At 37.2% G+C, this 18,809-nt stretch overlaps 1 protein-coding gene across 1 annotated transcript; it reads left to right on the top strand.

Moving 5' to 3' along the window:
- Positions 1–131: 131 nt before the first annotated feature.
- On the top strand, positions 132–13,634 carry LOC124147084 (telomere repeats-binding bouquet formation protein 2-like). Its single transcript, XM_046517698.2, has 11 exons — positions 132–240; positions 418–531; positions 1,702–1,783; positions 6,584–6,723; positions 7,099–7,154; positions 7,326–7,365; positions 7,510–7,562; positions 8,969–9,029; positions 9,294–9,331; positions 11,101–11,191; positions 12,004–13,634. Exons 2-11 carry the CDS (start codon positions 468–470, stop codon positions 12,096–12,098), a joined length of 720 nt encoding a protein of 239 aa, XP_046373654.2. The 5' UTR covers positions 132–240; positions 418–467; the 3' UTR covers positions 12,099–13,634.
- Positions 13,635–18,809: the final 5,175 nt, after the last annotated feature.

Below are 18,809 nucleotides of genomic sequence, written 5' to 3'. Positions count from 1 at the left end.
GTATTATTTTATATGTTGAAATGCATCTAAGTACTCCGAAATCAAAAATAAAACTATGGTCGACTACGTAAAAGTACATTTCCATATACTAAAATTACAAACTATGGAAATATATTTCGATTGACTCGTAATGTGGTTCAAATAACATATTCTTCCGCTTCACGGAAGTAAACAGTAGAGGCGTCTGCTCGCGGTACTTTCGAAAACCTTATTGATTAATATGTTTCCCATGTGGTCCAGGTACACATTGATCTATAAGATATTCATTTTTAGTTTAGATATATATTAATATGTGATCTTGCACAGTTTCATCAGTTTCACAGTAGCTGAGGTTTTCATTTCATCTTATCGATACAGAAAATGTCCAGTTTTCGATCGTGCATGCGCTTGAGCGTAACAGTGTGTTTATCTTTCCAGAGTGGCCTAACACACACCACCGGTGGACGTGTGATGTACGAGTTGAGATAATGTTTCATGGACAGACAGCTTGGTTTTCATCCAGTGTACCCTCTAAGAGAGTTCGACTTTGGAGTAAGTGAAAACAATATGGTAACAAATACTAACAATGCAGTTTACCGGGCGCAGCTTACTTGGACCACGGCAAATTGGACCAGGCAGAGATTATATATATTAGTATATGGTCTCTGGCCCAGGCTGGGTCTCGCTTCACACATCTCGCATGCTTCTTCGATCCTTAAGGGTAGTTGTGTCCTGGTTAGGGTAGGTTACCCCCAAATCTATCTTAGCCTTTGGATCCCCAATCCAATCAATCACTCCTTTACGATCATTAAGGTTAGGTATTCCTTTCCGATCAAACACCCCTTCATGATCCTAAGGGTTGGGCACCACTTGCCAATCAAACACTGCTTTACGATCCTTCGGGCTAGTTGTGAAGTAACGTATGGGTAGGCTATCTATTTTAACGAATAAATCCAGTGTAAATTGAAAAACTCAATATAATTTTCATCGAGTTTCGTGGAAAGATGGCTTTTGCACATGCTCATAAAGGTAAACAATCGGGTGCTGATGCTGATTTGTGATAGCACCCATGGTCCCATGGTAGGTTGTTGGCTAATTAGATTAATTCATTAGCCTAGCTTAGCTTCAAGCTGGCAAAGTTAATTCGATCCTCCAATCAGCGCTAATTGAAATCCGAAAAAGTGTGCCCGGTAAAATGCAGTACTCCGGATTAAGACCAAATGTTGGCAGCTGGGTAGGGGGACTAATCTCCACAGACGTGGTTTATTTCAGGACAGTCAGTTTTTTATGTGAAATGAGACATTTTCTCAGTATAATCAGGCATAGTTTTGGGCCTTGTGTTTTTAGCCCCTAAATTTGAAAAAAGGTCCTCATTTTCAAATACAATGGGGCGTTTTAACATGGGCAAGTGTGGGTGTTCCTCTGGAATATTTGAAATTTTTACATAAAGGGCCCATGTCAGAAAATTCCAAGAGTGAATCCTGTATAATGATGATAGATTGCTGAATTTTGATTAGACTTGTATGTTACATTGTAAGTGTGTTTCAAAACACAAATGAAGTCATAAATGTAAACAATGATTTTCTCTTGTAAGGATTTTTAACGTGTCCAAAGACAACTGAATGAACAAGTTTTGGTCCGTCTGCATAATGCTTGTATTGGTATGAACAGTCCTGATACTTAAACATGTTTAGGCTGCATATTTATTTCTGTCTATTTCAGAGCAGCATGATGGAAAAGAAGTTTCTATTGAAAAGGCACAATTTGTGTTCAGCGATGAATGTCAGGTTGCTGATACAAGAAAGTACGTTATTAAAAAGTTATGTTTTAAGTTATATAATTTGATCATCAAGATGACGAAGGGATGTGAGAATAAGGAATGCAAAAAGTGAATGGAATGATGTCAGAATGGTTGATGATTCTGTCAGAAATGTTAATATTAAAGCTATATTTGTACACTTTCCTATCTCATACTCATCTTCCCGAGGCAAGAGCGTTAACTGACTTTAAAAGTCCAGTTTCCACCCCTGCCGAACTAGGCTGGAATTACTGGGCTCGATCGTAGCGCCACCAGTGGCTATTACCAGTTATGTCCATTCTAAGCCTCTTCTATGGACCAATCAGATTCCACTTCTTGTATCACTTGTGTTTGCTTCACACAAAATGGTGGCGCCCAGTCATGACGATCTGATAGATAATAAAGATCTATATTGTGATAAAACGGGTCTTACATTGCGAAATGCATCAAATCACGTGAGCATCTTCATAAAAAACATGAAAGATTTGGAAAATATCTGCTGAAAACGAGTTGGCGGTGCACATGTTTTGCTAATCCTGCAATCGACCGAAATCTGCATGACAGTTTATGAACCGGATTTTGATTTCGGTGCGCGATTTTGATTGGACTATGCATAGACTCATTAGCCCAGCCAAAATGTAACTCCATAATACCAGCCTAGTTCGGCAAGGGAGGAAACTGGACTTTTAAACTCAGTTAACTCTCTTGCCTTGGGAAGATGTCTCATACTATGCATTTCTTCTTTGATCCTATGTGAAAACGTGGCGAAACCGCATTATCAGTGGTTCGAGAAGGGAGCTAACTCCGTTTACCTAATCCAAAGTTCGAGGTGGGCCCACATTCGAAACTAAACGCACTTGTTGTTGAGAATATGTACTACGTAAACAAACCTGCATTACGAACTGCTATTTTGTCTATTTAAAATAAGTATTATGACTTATAATTGGATTAAAATGTACAAATGCGATGGCAATACAGCAGAACTCACTTCTACGAACATCGCCAAACTAGGTCGTCGGGTCATTAATATTCATGAGTTAATCCTTTTTTATGGAACAAGTTCTCGGAAACGTTTGAGGCTTGTATCATGTCCGAGATCAATTCAAGTGTAGACATATTTTCAGGCTTATATCGCCACCAACACTTATGATTAGAATGATGTGTTATACTGGAAAAAGTAGAATGAGTGGTATTGCCTCTGTAAATTTAATTTGAAGTAGATCTTGCTTTGTAACTATTTTTGTAAAACTAGTGTGGTCAGCTATGACGACGTTATTCAAACTTCAAAGACTTTCGTGCCATTCGTGAAATTAACGTCACACGAAATGATTTTTAAAGATATTTCCCATCAATATTACAAAATAAGAATAATATATAATGTCACATACCCATGCAAAGTAATGACAAATGTGAGCCCACTAGCCTAAATGACTTTGTCAACCCAATGAAACCCAGCGATTTACAAATGTGGGCCCACCTGTTTCGATCACTATAAGACAATGTGGGCCCACATGTTAGAAAATGGTTATAAGTAAGCCAAGCTTATGAAGCTTGGCGATTTTTTAATGTGGTCCCTCCCGTTGCAATCACTATGATGGAAGAACGTCTATCCACTAGGCGATATACAAATGTGGGCCCACTTGTTTCGATCACCATATATGACGGGAACAATGTTGGCCCACATTTGAGAAAATGATTATCAATATTTAAGTAGAATATCGCGATAAATAAATGTGGTCCCTCCTGTTGCAATCAATATGACGGAAGAACGTCTGCCCACATTTAGGAATTGATTATCAGAACTAACGAAGCTAGGCGAAATACAAATGTGGGCCCACTTGTTTCAATCACCATAGATGACGGGCAAAATGTGGGCCCACATTTTAGAAAATGCACTAAAGCACTATCAGCACTAAACCAATCTTAGAAGATGTACGGATGGAAACATAAATATATAATGCATTCCAACATTTAATTAAGAATACGTTTTACCTTAGGGATAAGCTGGGCATTTAATAGTTGGACAAACAACGTACAGCGTGGGTGACGCCATTTCTTGCAAATACGAAAACAACGGAGATAGCTCCTGTTTGAAATTAGAGTGACTTCCCTTTCCCAAAATGAACCACTGATAATGCGGTTTCACCGAAAACGTGCTTGAAGAAAGTTTCCAGTTTCTAAAAACAGTTCACTCAAACACATCCCAACATCACCAGGGTCATACAGCCAACAATTGGGTCATGCACATAATCCCGTGCATAGCAACCTTACCCGTCCTGATCGCATGTCTATATTGGCCACATCATTCTCTTTCGCATCGCCACACAGTGGAGACATGTTTGTCAGTATAGAGAATACATTTTGGTTTTTTTCCTTTGGTTTCACTACCTTTATAGTTTAGCCGTTTCTCTCCTCATCAAGGGGAAAGGGCTGCCTAGACATACTTTTTCCAACTCAGATCCACCTGCGTGTTGCTGTAATTGTCAGGGCAGGTGCGGCTTTGACACATGCTATTCTGAATAGAATCACCCTTCGGAGGCAGAATTTGTTGTCTACTTACACAAATCTCGAGATGATGGCTTTCTTCGTAGTTCGTTCCTCCTGATCCAAGACAAGATTACGGCAATCCTCAACCTCATCTCTTATCAGGCATGTTCCATTATGTCCCTCCGTCGTAGGGGAGTTCTCCAGCATTGTCACTGGAATGAGCAGTTTACAGCTTCCTTGGTCCTCTCTTTTTGCAGGAAGTGGCTAAAGACATACAAAGGGACACTCATCTGCAGGTTTCTGTTGACCTCTGTCTTCACCGTCAACATTTGGAGGATATTGTTGATCTTTTGCCTTCTCGTCTGGGCATGCTTCAATCCCTTGGGTGTGATTGATAGCCTTGACGAAGAGTTAAATGAGATGCCGAGCAGTTGCACTCTATTTTCTTTCGGAGATAGTGCTGCATCCTGTCTTGTAGAATCGATTGACTGGTGACCTGTTCCAGATTGATTATAAGTCGTACGCTGTAGTGCTTGTTTCTTAACAGCTACACGGTTGTTCATGAAACGATGTCTCATGTGAAAACACATTTTGCATGTTATACACAATCTCATGCAGATCTCATTAGTGTATTTCGGGATCGTTTCACAGTTGTTCGTATGTTTTCCCCATTCACGAGTTCTTGTCATTTACAACACTGGACAGTGTTTCAAATTTATTATTTATGTCCCTGTTTGGAACCACCTTCCTCGTGTACATCTCGCGGTTGTAGTCTTTCCATGCTCGGGATTCTGTGCCCATGTTCTAAAAATGTGGGATAAATGCATAGTGTGAGATGGGATAAGTGTAACAATTTGGAAATTTCCTCTACATTGTATATTTATATACTTATCCTATCTCACACACTATATGCCCACCTGACCATCCCTGTATTATTAGCTCCTTTAGCCTGTTAGCTCTGACAAAAGAGAATGATGTTGCAGATCAGGTCATGTGAGGGAGCTATGCACAGGCTTACATGTGTAACCCAGTTGTTGGGTGTGTGACCATGGTGATGCTAGGATGTGTCCAGGTGAGTTTGGTTTTAGAAGCTGGAAACTTTGTTGAAGCACATTTCCACATAGGATCGAAGAAGAAGGAAGAAATGCATAGTGTGAGATAGGATAAGTATATAAATATACAATTTATTGGAAAACTTCTGAAAATCATCCCAAAGACCTATAAGTAATCAAATCTAGATTGGACAGCCTCTGTGGTCTAGTGGTAGAGCGTCCGCCCGGAGAGCGGGAGGTCGGGGGTTCGATTCCTGACCGCGTCATACCAAAAGACGTTAAAAGATGGTACTTGTTGTTACCCTGTCTGGCCCTCGGCATTAAGGGGCTAAAACAAGTCTGGTCGGCTCGGAGTCAGTATACTGTGTCTGAGTGGGGTATTCATGTTAAACTGCGGCATGGTATCTCAGTGAGCTAGCACTATAAATCGGCATCAGTCCGGACTAGTACAAGCAGCCACACACACACACGCATACACGTGCATGCACGTAGCTATATAAGTGCAATAATCTTGGACGCGACATTAAACCCCATTTCACCTCACCTCACCTCAAATCTAGATTGGCATGATTAGTGTCAGCAATGATCAATGCTGTCTGTAATCCATAACATAAAATCAGAGTGGTGACAGCAGTGATCTCTGTTAACATGCAGTAAAGATGGAAGAATTATTTAGCTCACCTGACCGAAAGTCAAGTGAGCTCATGTTGTGTATGTGTAAAGCCTCTTTTTCTGTCATGCGTCATAAACATTTCCTTTGAAACCTCTGGACCAATGAAGCTGGTACTACACATGCTTATTCCCACCAGTGATGACACTCCTTTTTGTGGAAGAGATTCAAATCTGATTTTCAATATGACAAACACAGCAACTGTATTTAAAAACCTATTTATGGGCGTTGATTGTCCATTTTCTCCTCAAAATGTGCTTTTAACTTATTTCACAAGTAATATTTGGCTCTGTAGACATCTCCTTGAAATTGCCAGCATGAGATGAACTTTGGCATGTATGTTTCTCCATATGACATATTTTGTTGAAACCATTAGATTTAAGTGTTAGTTTTGATGCAGAAAAGTTTTGACTGTCAATGAAACAGCAACCTTGTCAGGTGTCTATCTTTGTTGACATGTTAAACTGTTGACTTGTAAAGGTTTCCTTCTGCATGTTTTACAAATGTTTAGATGGATAGAAAGTCATGATTTTAAATGTTTACTGAAGACAGCATTCATGTTTCTAGTATTCCTTCTTAATGGTACTGTGTGAACAGGTTGTATGACAGCAGTGCCTACATCAACGAACACCTGGCCATCTTTCACTCTGCCTACATCTCGGAATGTGTCAGGAAGGAAGACATGACAAAGGTGGTACTGGGAGACTACTTTCTGCCACCTCTGGAAGTTATGGAAGGTAAATTTATATCACATATCAGTGATAAAAGGGTTACAATCTTACACAACTGACTTCAGGTGTCTGCATGTTATACATGGCCTTTCTCTTGCCAGCTGTCATTGAATACATTTTATGCTATGTTTATGTATACTAATTTTGCTTTGTCATGATAATGTGATGAAAAGATTCTTATTGGAAAAAGAAGTAAAACAGCATAAGAATAGTTCAGCTGTACACAATATAAGCCAGACACATCTTGATTTAGAAAGGTTATTTGAATCAAGCTTTGGGTTATTTGTAAAACACTTCTTAAAGTAATTCATATCATCTCACAAACTCGCATGTTTTCAAACATTAAACATCTCAAAAATTGTTTGTTTTCCCTATTTTCAGTGATCCGAGGCCAAACCAAATTAGCATGGGAAAACCATTCAGCAGATCATCTGGAGGTGAGGTGCATCATATTGTATAATGTTTACTTAGAATCTAGAATACATAAGATCAGGTATCTAGAAGCAAATATTTTTGGTCCAATGATATATCTTAAGTTTCAACATTCGTAAAGTTTTGTTCAGTAGACTGATTCATTACATTTGTCTCTCCATTTGTGTTTCTTCTAGGACTCTGATGAAGAATCTGTCTCAGAGGCAAGAGTGACAGGTACATGTAGTTCTTGGCTCATCACTGCAGACATTTGTAAAGCTGAGGAATGCATGATTTATTGTAGATATCTTTGATTGATCATAAGAAATAATTTATTCAAATTGGAGTCCAGTCAAGTGAGCATATACTTTACTGTTTTAGGTCCAACACACTCCAATTCAAGAAAGACAAACACGTCAATAGGTGATGTACAGGTGAGTTCTGATGGCCATAAGGTTAATTCATGTATCAATTTTATATTGGACAAACCCTTTTTCATATGACAATCTGAACAATTTTACTGTTAAATTGTTATATATTTGAGGACACAAAGTTCCTTGCTCTAGAAGAATGTGTTGGAAGTTAATGAAATGTGCACTTCCAGCACCAATATTCGCTACAAACAGTACTGGATGAATTCCTTGTCTGTACTAAAACATAATGACACAAGTGTAAGTGGACTTTCAAGAATAAGAATGGGCATGTAATGTTACATTAAACAGACCGCCTCCATGTGTGAGAGTGTCTCCGGAGAGCCGATGGTCAGTGATTTGATCACTCTCTGCATCAAATCAAAAGAGATAGCACTTGTTGTCTTACCTCATGCTTGGCATTAAAGGGGATAAAATAAGGACTTGTAAACTAAGAGTCTGTATGCTGTGTCTGAGTAGGGTATCCATGTTAGACTGTGGTATGGTATCTCAGTGGGTTAGCACTATAAAACTGGGATCAGTCCTGGCTGGAACAAGCAACCATGCATACACATATATATGTACGTCACCATATAAGTGCAATTATCTTGTAAGTGATGTTAAACCCCATTTAACCTTACTTCACCATACATTAAACATATTGTGTCGTGAGACAAAAGACCCCCAGTAATGATGATATAATTCTCTACAAAGCAGTTTCTATGAAACAAACCATGTGTGATAGTATTGATAGCAAAGTATTATTCCAAATGCAAGATATTGCAACCCTGATTATGCTCTATTAAAGCACATCAGTGTTACATATAGATGTATACTTTAAAGCCTGTGAAGAACAAACCACACTGAAATATAATGTTTTTTCTTGGTTTGTTTTATTTTATGTCATCATATTTTTTAAAATACTGATCGGAACATAGTTGCACAAACACACAAGAACTTGTGTCATTTTGATGACAGTGTAAAGTTCTCTTCACCAGTTTATTAATATTCAGATTTACTCAGACTATATTTGTAATTTACCCAGTAAAGAAAGCCAAATGGTGAAGAATGTAATGTTACCGTTCATTTACACTTTATCTTCATAATTATAGTTTCTATACAGAGTTGTGTCCCTTAGCCATGCTTGAAACCTATGCTCATCAGTTCAAATGCCAGGTTATTTTTCTAGGTTCGTCAGCACCATACTGTGCTTGTGGGTTTCACTACGGCAAACGTCTCAGGCCTGCATCATTTTAGGTTTCCCTCCACATGTTAACTGAAATATTGTTAAAAGTGGCATCAAACTTCACTCACTTAACCTCACTCCTGCATGTGAAAAATACCTGCTGTGTAGGCAATATATAACTGATGATTATATATGATGATTATGTTTCTTTATAATCTTATTCATCAACAATTCGGTATTTTAGAAGAATACAGCTGATAAGAGTCCACCAAAGGCAAACAGTAGACAACACCAAAACACTGAAGGTAAGGGAGGCTGTATCTGTAGCTTAGCAGAAACTGGTACATATTAACATGATCTTTTTCGTTTTGTTGTATGTCTTCCGAACTTTAAGAAATGTGAAATAGAATTAAAAATGTTTCTTCTTGTTGAGTCTGCCTGCAGCTGTAACACTGATGACCATACTGGCTGCATCATGAAAAGCATTCATTCATTCACTTGTATATTGTGCATGTATAAATTGTAAAATGTATACCTTCACCTCACAGTCGGCACCCTCTTTGTTTCAGGTGGTCAGAGAGGTAACACAAGTCAGGCAACTGATAAGGTATTTCATCAGCTCAGTGTTTGCATCATCCTTCTTGTTGACTAATCTTTCATATTATGCAAACAATCACTTGTACTCTATAATTTGTTAGTTTCTGCAGATTGTTATTACAGAGAAATAGAGAATCTCACCTGAGTGTCTTTTGATATCAAATATATCAACGAGTGTTGATATATTTGATGTCAAAAGACACAAGGGTGAGATTTTATTTATCATCCAACATCATTCTTCCAACTTTTTCAATTTGTAGACAGTAATTAGCAGTGTTTTCAGTGTAAAAAGTACTGCTAACAGCTTCAGTAGCAGAGCCATTAGTGATGTCATTTGATTGTGACGTCATGGTAACCGGTGACATCACTATGGTCTGCAAAGCATTGTGATGTAATTTCATTGCAACGATATCTACAGTGTAGACTGTAGATATCGCTTGATCTAATCCAAGGGATATCTCCTGTGGGAGCCAGTTTTGGATGATGAAACACCTTGTTCTCTGCATGTGTCTGAGTAATGACAACTGATAAGTAAATGGGTAATCTCATTAATATCAGATCTTTGTTCTCACAAAGATCTGAGGACATTCCATTACGGGTCACGTCAGAACAACCTTTCAACCAATCAAAGCGTCACTTACCAGATCATGAAAGTGACAGTCGGAATGTGTTTTCTGATCATGCAACCTCGAAAACGTTAACACGGGGTATTCCGAAAGACTGATTCCGTCAAAATTATCGTCTATCTCTCGGTTCCATGGGATAGACATTTGAACAGAAGAGGCGTTGCACAGTACGTGGGAAGCACTGCCATACAATCTCAACCATATATTAGACATCCCGGAATGTTCGTTTGTTCAGTTTTCCAAATTTTAATTGAGAACTGTGTCAACATATCTTTCAAGCGTAGTCTGAAATGGAACTCGCCAGGTTAAAACGAGTGCCGTATAGCTCGAGAAAGCTGCTTTCTAATTGGCTGATGTCCACTTCTTGTAAGTCATTTCAGTGGTCGGTGAAAGTTCGCGAAAGGTCGTTCTGACGTGACCCCTAATGGGATGTCCTCAGATCTTTGTTTAGCAGCAGCGAGAACTTAGATCTGATTTTAATGAGATTGGTAAATGGGAGAAATGTGTGAAAATGGTATTTTAGAGTTACCTCCCTTGGATTGAAGATGTTACCGTGGTTGTTTGTACTACATTGTACATGTTGTAGTGTCTGTAATAGGTAAGCCGCTGGTATTGTACGTTTCAGTGCCATGTGATGAGGGTCCTGAGCTGATCCTACCAGAGTGTGGTACAAATATTTGTTAGAAAACATCATTTGATTTTGAACATTAACATGTTGGAAGGCATTTTAATTATGGGTACCTCTATTTTCATTTGTCCAAATCTAGTCTTTCTCTATTTATGATCCTGAATCCTTGTTAGCATGGTTATTTTTAAAAAATTTGGGCCATCTTTAGTCAGTCGTTTATTCATGTGTTGTGAAATTTGATATGCAATAAAAATATCTTTTGCTGCTTTTTATTATTACTTAAAAAAACTTTGATTTCAATATATTGTGTTGGCCAAATTTAGGTAAAATTAGATGCCGGTGAGTGAGAATGTTTATTGGTAAAAATTAACGTTATTAATTAACCCTTTGAAGAATTATCATGATTATTATAAGCATTTTGAACAGCCGTATCTTTCCAAGTTATGCTGAACTGAAATCACAAGCATAAACACGGGGCATATACCATGTAAACATTGTACTGATTCAGAAAACAATTTGTTGTAGGCAAAAAGTGACAATTCAACTCAAAGGAGAAGTCCAAGACAAAGTTCCAAGAAGACCACTTCAACAACTGTGGAGAATGCAGATGAAGCAAGTGAGTGTTCCAAGGAAATTAAGGATACCATCTGTCACTATTTTCTGTTAGGGTTACAAAGTTAGACCATGAACTGTTATAGGTTTAAGTGACTTTGTATCAGGTCAGGGTCACTGTGAAAGTTGTTTATGAAGTAATTGTTACTTCAAGTAAGTTGCTTGCTCTTGGTGTTTCTGGTTCATGTTGTTCCAGCTGCAGATAGCTGCCAGCTGACTGATAGAGTGCTCTTGCAAAGATTATAGATGTATGCTGAAAGTACCTTTTAGTATACGACTTTAGCCACTAGTCCAAAACTTTAGACTAGTTAGTTTTATTTCGGTCTCGTAAGCTCAGGTCATAAACATCCTTATATTAACATAGTAAATCTGCTAAAAATTATGTCATATGACAAGTTCAGGTAAGCGAACCTGAAACTTTTGTTTTGGCACAAACAGGTTTTACCAGGTTGAGGTCAAGGTCAAGGTCACATTTTAAGCAAGACATTGAAGTAATGCATCAGAAATTTGTTCCTTTATCTCATGCCTCGTCTTAATGGCATATTCAATGAAGGTTAGGGTCATAATGTGACAATCACCTCAGACTTTGGAGTATTTCATCATAAATTCAAGTGACATTTACAATTGTGTTTGGGAAATATTATCATTAATGTAAATATATATATGAAATTTGCATATTGTTATCAGAACATTAATGTGAGTGAAGGTTTACTTTGCTTTTCGCAATATGCTGCACTGAAGAGGTTTACGTCAACGTCTTTTACCACATTATAGAGTCTACTGTTCATTACCTTAGTATGATCTTTTCCTTTTCAGATGTAGTGCATATTGACAATCTGCCGAAGGTAACAGGTGCTCTGGAGCCATTTTATCCTGGTCAGAATGGATGTGTTGTTTTCATGAAATCATGAGAGTGTGATGCATCTTACCCCAGGTAGAATCAATATTAAGGACTCTGTGAATAATCATGATTTCTTGATTCCTAAAATGTTTACATGGTAAACAAACTACTTTTAAAGAGATGCGCATGGTAAAACTTTAGGTTTGAAATGGTAAAAGTGTTTTTTCTCAGACTTTCTCATGCATGTATCCTGCTGGGAAAGTTAAATGTGTGTCTGTGAGGTTTAACAATGTTATGTATCTCTTTTTGGTGGTTTGTGATGTATGGTTGTCGGGTAACTTCAAAACAGGAATCTCAAGGGATAAGATAACATGTGTTCTGTCTAGCAATTCATTTTAAAGCCATTAACCTGTCAAATTTTTACCCCAAGTAAATTTGAGTGAGCTTTGTCTCATCTTGAGAGTATTTTTGCCACTAACAAGACAATGTTAAAGTGGAGAGGGGTTTTGGAACATAACTCTCATCTGACGAACAACTATGTGCATGTACAACCACCACAGTATAATGCGATTATTCAAGGGTGATAATATTCAAAAATTATTGGTTCAGAATAATGTTTTGGTTTACAAATCATAGTTATAACAGCAATAACATCTTTTTTAAATATGTTGAGGCTAATAACAGTCATCATGTGGAAATAATGGTTTCATTTTTAGTGTTAGGGATACATGGAATGATCCTTAGTTGGGATTTATTCAGTCATCCATATCGCTGCTGGACATCTTATGTAAGTTCAGATGTAAAGGTTGAGAACCAGATTCTTCATTAGGATAACAAGATGTTACTGAATTCTGTGTCAATTTGTTACATTCCAAAACATACTGGGCTAGCCAAAATTATCTGGATTTTATCACATCGTCAAAACAATGAGTTTTTTTTGGTGAAATATCTGATCAATTCAATTTATTTAAGAAATGTCATTTATTTTTTATATGAGATGTCAACATTATGTACAGCCTCTTTAAGGATGAGGATAAAACGTACAAGCTTTAAACATTTACCCCTTTTTCAATGATGATGATTCAAACAATAGAATCCGATCTTTGCAATGTCGGACAAGTCCACTTTATGCACAGGTGGGTATTTCCCACATATTCTCACAATCCTCATGTCATTTTATACATGCCTGTACCTTTTCTCCCAGTACCGATTATCTCTCCTGCTTTTGGATGCAATTGTTTGGTCATTGCATTTATCTGTTGTCCAGCTACATCTGTGGGGAGCAGCTGACTGGACACTCCCCTTTCAAAAATAATGTTGTCCAATATATGTTCATCAAGTTGCGAACGCATGTTGAAATCTCCAGAAATGACATCAAGATAGAATAATGTTTTATAGTGAAATAAACCACACTTCGTTTTTCTTTGTTCTTTGCAATTTATTACATAGCTATCTTATATTACAAGTTCCACTTTGACTGTATATGGGAAACATGTCTAATTTTGAAGAGTTGAATGTGCAGAGAGTATTTTGTCACTTATGTTATATAATGTAATATACATTGTAATTTGTATGTATATTTGTCATTAAACATTTTGCATTTTAAGTGGCTGTTTTATTAGTGTAATCTTTTGTTCCTTTGTGCAGTTAATTCAGTGTTTCTGTCAAGACAAGAAAAACTGATAATACACAACTCAATTATATTGATAGAAATCAAGACAGTCTTTGTTGAACTTTGACCTTGTTTTTGATGGACCAGACTGGCTTCACTGACTGTCAACAGCTTCACTTTAACAGAGTAGTAGCTAGCCCAATTCAAACAAGGCGACCACTGAAAGTATTTTACCTGTCTCACTATGTTTATGTTTAGATTGGATATCCTTCCATGTTATTTCACTTTCATATACATCTGTGGTCATCTTCTTTGATCCAACATGGCATTACACCTAACTGAAAGAATTTTACTGTCTGGGTCAGATAATGCTTAAAAATCAAAACGTAAACCGTCTTTCCACATCAGCCCATCAACTGACAGGCTAGGTCATAGGTTAATGGTCAATATCTGCAATATCTGGTATTTACCAGAGGACAGAAATGCTGAGGCTTATCTACACCAGGCATGGGTTTTTGGTGAGAACAGTCCGTTGTAAGACCAACATTCCAACATCTATGGAGCTCATTCTTCGTGTCCCCATTGTGCTATTGCTGGAATATTGCTGAAAGAGGCATAAAATCTCATTCACCAACTACAGGGAAGACACCAGTGGTCATATCCAAATAGTCCATGGCTCATTTGTTACTATTAGTTTATGTGTAACTAACTCTATTTGAGGAGAAAATGACTAAATTTTCACATTTTTTTTTACTGTGGCAAAGTTTGATTGCCAACAACGTCTAGCTAAATTTACTTGTTGCTGGAAGTCTAGCATATATCATTGCAAGGTTAGTGCTAGGTTAGGCATATGAGATGTGTGTTTGTGCAGTGATTAAGAAATGCTTAAGTTATGAATAGATAAAGTAGTGGAAAAAAATGTATTGGCTGCAACAAACATTGTAACAAATGCTTGGTACAAAGAGTATGTTTATCAAAAAGTAATGTAACTTATGAACATGGACACTTTATTTGTCTCAAGGACTTAATGGCTGAGTCATTATTCTTGTAAGGTATATTCTTTTGTTGAAATATGAAAAAGGATCCTGCATTATCAGACTTAAAATAGAGCATCAAAGTAATAAACTACTGCATGACAATTTAAATAAATATATATATAAATGAGCTGAATTTTAACTAGCCTGTATATTCATACAGCACATGCATATTGTGCAATTTGATCATTGTTGCCAGAACATTGTGTAATGCAGGTGCTTCGAATTAATGCATGAGCATACTCGTTAGTTACAGATAATCTTCAGCTGAAACAATGGGGTGATGCAGTATTTTAGTTCAGCATACGACATGCAACCAAGGGTGCAGGGTCACACAAATCAGGTGATGTTGGTGGATCATAAACACACAAGAAGAAAATGTGTTCTGTAAAATTTGATGTGTACCAAAGTAAATTTTATGGCGAGTGTAATGGGTCAGTAACACGAGAGCAAAAAGTCACTGTTACACAATTAGGTAATATCATTAGCTTAAAACTTATTGTTTTCAATTCTTCTCCCGTTCAGCATATCCTTCACTGTAAAACAGAACCAGATGATCGATGTTTTCTGGCACGCCTAGGAGATGCAGCTTCGTGATGACATTGATGATTAGGTCTGCCCGAGACAACTGAGTAAATAACATAAGGGTTTAGGCAATGGACCATGTCTGCAACCATGTTACTGAAAACAAAACAGAAGATACTGGGAATATTGTTTATTAAAATGTATGTCGGAGATATAACAAGTGTTTATATAACCAGGTATGTGTGGCAGCTGTTTTAGGAATTTGATATATCAAAGTAAAAAAGCATCAATCAGAATATAACAAACAACCTGATATATCATTACTGAAATGGCTCTAATAAAATTAGCTGAAGCTGTACCAGAGAGATCTACATGGACACTGTGGTCATACTGCAGGAACATGCAGATGGTTTTGATTTGGGAATGAACAAGTTTGCTGTCTACTTTGATCTTTAATCAGGTCCAAAAATTCAGGTTTTTAGCATGTCAACTCAAGATGGTTACTGATCTCAAGCCCGACATGTACCTGATGTGCCAGTTCAGCTTGATACTGGCCACAAAGTTGGCACAATCCTTGGTCATGGAAAAAATCCCTTAGGCCAGCCAAATTTATTTTCTTTTAGTGTTACCCTAACTTTAGAACAAAAATGTTGAGATTGAAGAAAAATCATTTTGTTTGCATTTTAGGAAATCGGACTCAAATCACTCATGAAATCTTTTTTCTGTGACCAGGAGTATGCATGAAACACAACAAAACATTTGTCTGGCCTTAAAAAATTGTTGAGGTTGTCTGCTGACAGCATGATTCCTGCAGTACAAATTCAGTTTGAGATTAAATAGTTAGGGACCATGTTCTTATGTATTCAAAATCAAATAGAACAGCCAAATAATTCAAATGAGATATTTGCATTAATAATTTAATATATAGTTTGTTCTGTTAATGTGTGATAATGCAATCACAGCTAATGACACAATTTCAAATGTGTTGAACACAATACATTAATTGTACAAATGTTTGGACAAGATCCCTGTGAGTGTGGTGACATCTCCAGTGTAGCAAGCACCATAAGATCATATTAAAGCATGCCATGTACACTACTTCTATCACAGATAACAAAGTAAATGTTTGCACAAGTATCAGCTAAACATATTTAACAAATATTCATAATGACTATTTCACAAGTATAAAATATATTACAAAATGAAAATAAAAACCATGAGAATGTACAAACATATTAATCAAAAACAAACTCCTTGTTATTGAATGCTAAGTTAAACCAATATGCTGTCTTACAGAGAACTATTGCATATACAAGCCATTATAAATTGTGACCAACTGATAAACATATAATCAGGGTAACAAAGTAAAATATCATACATAATCCTGGAGATTATTGTTGTTTCAGCCAATTATTACTGTAATATCATAAATGTGAAGCTAATTTCTATGATGACACTGCAAGTGAATGAAATGGAAGTAGGCCGTGAAACTCAAGTCGACAGATTCACATACACTTGTTCCCAGTGAGAAGTATTGTGTATTGGAGATAGATAAGGTAAATGTGTGTGTAAGTCATGCATTGGAAGAAACACTGAAAAGAAAGATTCAAACTATTGAATACTTCAGACAGACAAAGTAAGCAGTATGTTACAGAGATACAACTGGTTAACTAACTTGAGAAAGGTGTATAAAGTTGCATATGAAATCAGTGAGTATTTGATTTTTGCAAGGTCGAGGCTTTAGCCAAGCTTGCATCTGCAAACAACTCGATGCAAGGCGAAAAACTCATTCCACTTCGCAGAACCAACTTCAGGTTGAGGTGTTCAGAACACAAGCCATAATTATTCTATAATATATGTACAACACACCATAGTTACTTCTTTTGTTTTTAGAAATTTAGAAAATCGTGAACATATTAGGATATGTCGTCACTTGATTAACAATTGTTCAAAGTCTTTTTTTCACATACACTATACATATATAATAATATAATTGTTGTTGGATGTCTTAACCATTTAAAAAATAAAATAAAATGTTTCTCTAAACAACTAATATTATTAGAGTAATTATGGTTTTGTTACATCAATGTCATCAGCACGTGCATTACATCATGGTATTTCCATGTAAGCTGTGCTAACCTAATCTCCAAACCATGTATAGGTTTACAAGGGGAAACAAGATCAGATGATAGGAAGTGTATAGAGAGTAGTGTTGAAACAAGATCAGATGATAGGAAGTGTATAGAGAGTAGTGTTGAAACAAGATCAGATGATAGGAAGTGTATAGAGATTAGTGTAAGAAGACGGGTGTGTGCAGAAGAAATGGTAGACATTGTTTGAACCAGGACATGGTTTCAATGCCTCTAATGTCAAGTGACCTCTTGGCCATTATGTACATATAAGTGTTCACTTTGTGGTCTCTAATGTCAGTGACCTCATGGCCATTATGTACATAGAAGTGCTGACCATGTGGCCTCTAATGTCAGTGACCTCTTGGCCGTTATGGACATAGCAGTGTTCACTATGTGGTCTCTAATGTCACTGTTCTCATAGTCATTATGTACATAGAAGTGCTGACCATGTGGTCTCTAATGTCAGTGACCTCATGGCCGTTATGGACATAGCAGTGTTCACTATGTGGCCTTTGTCACTGACCTCATGGCCGTTATGGACATAGCAATGGTCACTATGTGGACTGTAATGTCACTGTTCTCATAGTCGCTATGTACACAGAAGTGCTCGCTATGTGGAAGCCTGTTAAAGTAAGGAGAACTGTTGACAACCGTACATGGCAGGTACATCTTCCACCGGGACTGTTATTAACTTTATGATTCCTTAAACTCAATACTAAAACAAACAGAATGATCTATGTAAGACATTCCCCCTGCCTTCTACTCAGGAAGCCAACAAACATGGATAAAAAACTGTATATGCTCCTATGTCTACCAAAGCTTTGATACAACTTTGAAAGACGTAATCAAACAAAATGCTTAGTTCAGGGACTACAGTTATGTGATTTGTTCCTCCTGGTAATACTCATCTGCTAGTTGAGTATGCACATCATTCATCACATATGGAGGCAGATGGGTAGTAGTGGCAAAATCAACTCATTATGTTGGTTGATTCCTGCCTGGTCCCAGTGTGTGAAGCCCATTCATGGTGTCGACTGCCGTAGTATGGCTGGAATATTGCTAAGGTGGCTCTAAACTCACCTCATACATCACATATATTTATTAATATGACTCAAGAGCACAAGATACAATGTATAACCTTTTACATCACAAGGATAATGGTGTTTGCATGTACTCATAACATATCAGTTGTTTCAAACCGAAGATATAATAGTCTCCAACACCCTTATCTTTCTGTGTTTTCATTACACAGAATGTAAGCTCCTGACTCTGCATCCTGTGAGAGCTAGCCAGACTCCAGGCCACCCACTGATAACTCTGACTGACAAAAAAAATCAATTGCAGACTTAACTACTGCACCAAGAGCTCTGGCATAACAGACATAGAATCAAGTAATGATTTTTTTCTCCATGTTCTGGTCTGTAGCTTCGTTTCAAACGGGTTCTAACATGAGAACAGATCAGTGCCTATGAAATATT

The sequence above is a fragment of the Haliotis rufescens genome, unplaced genomic scaffold, assembly GCF_023055435.1.
Source record: "Haliotis rufescens isolate VD_foot unplaced genomic scaffold, xgHalRufe1.0.p SCAF_1, whole genome shotgun sequence".
Lineage (NCBI taxonomy): Eukaryota > Metazoa > Mollusca > Gastropoda > Lepetellida > Haliotidae > Haliotis > Haliotis rufescens.
The sequence above is the reverse complement of the archived record's forward strand: the minus strand, read 5'-3'. Positions and strand labels throughout refer to the sequence as shown.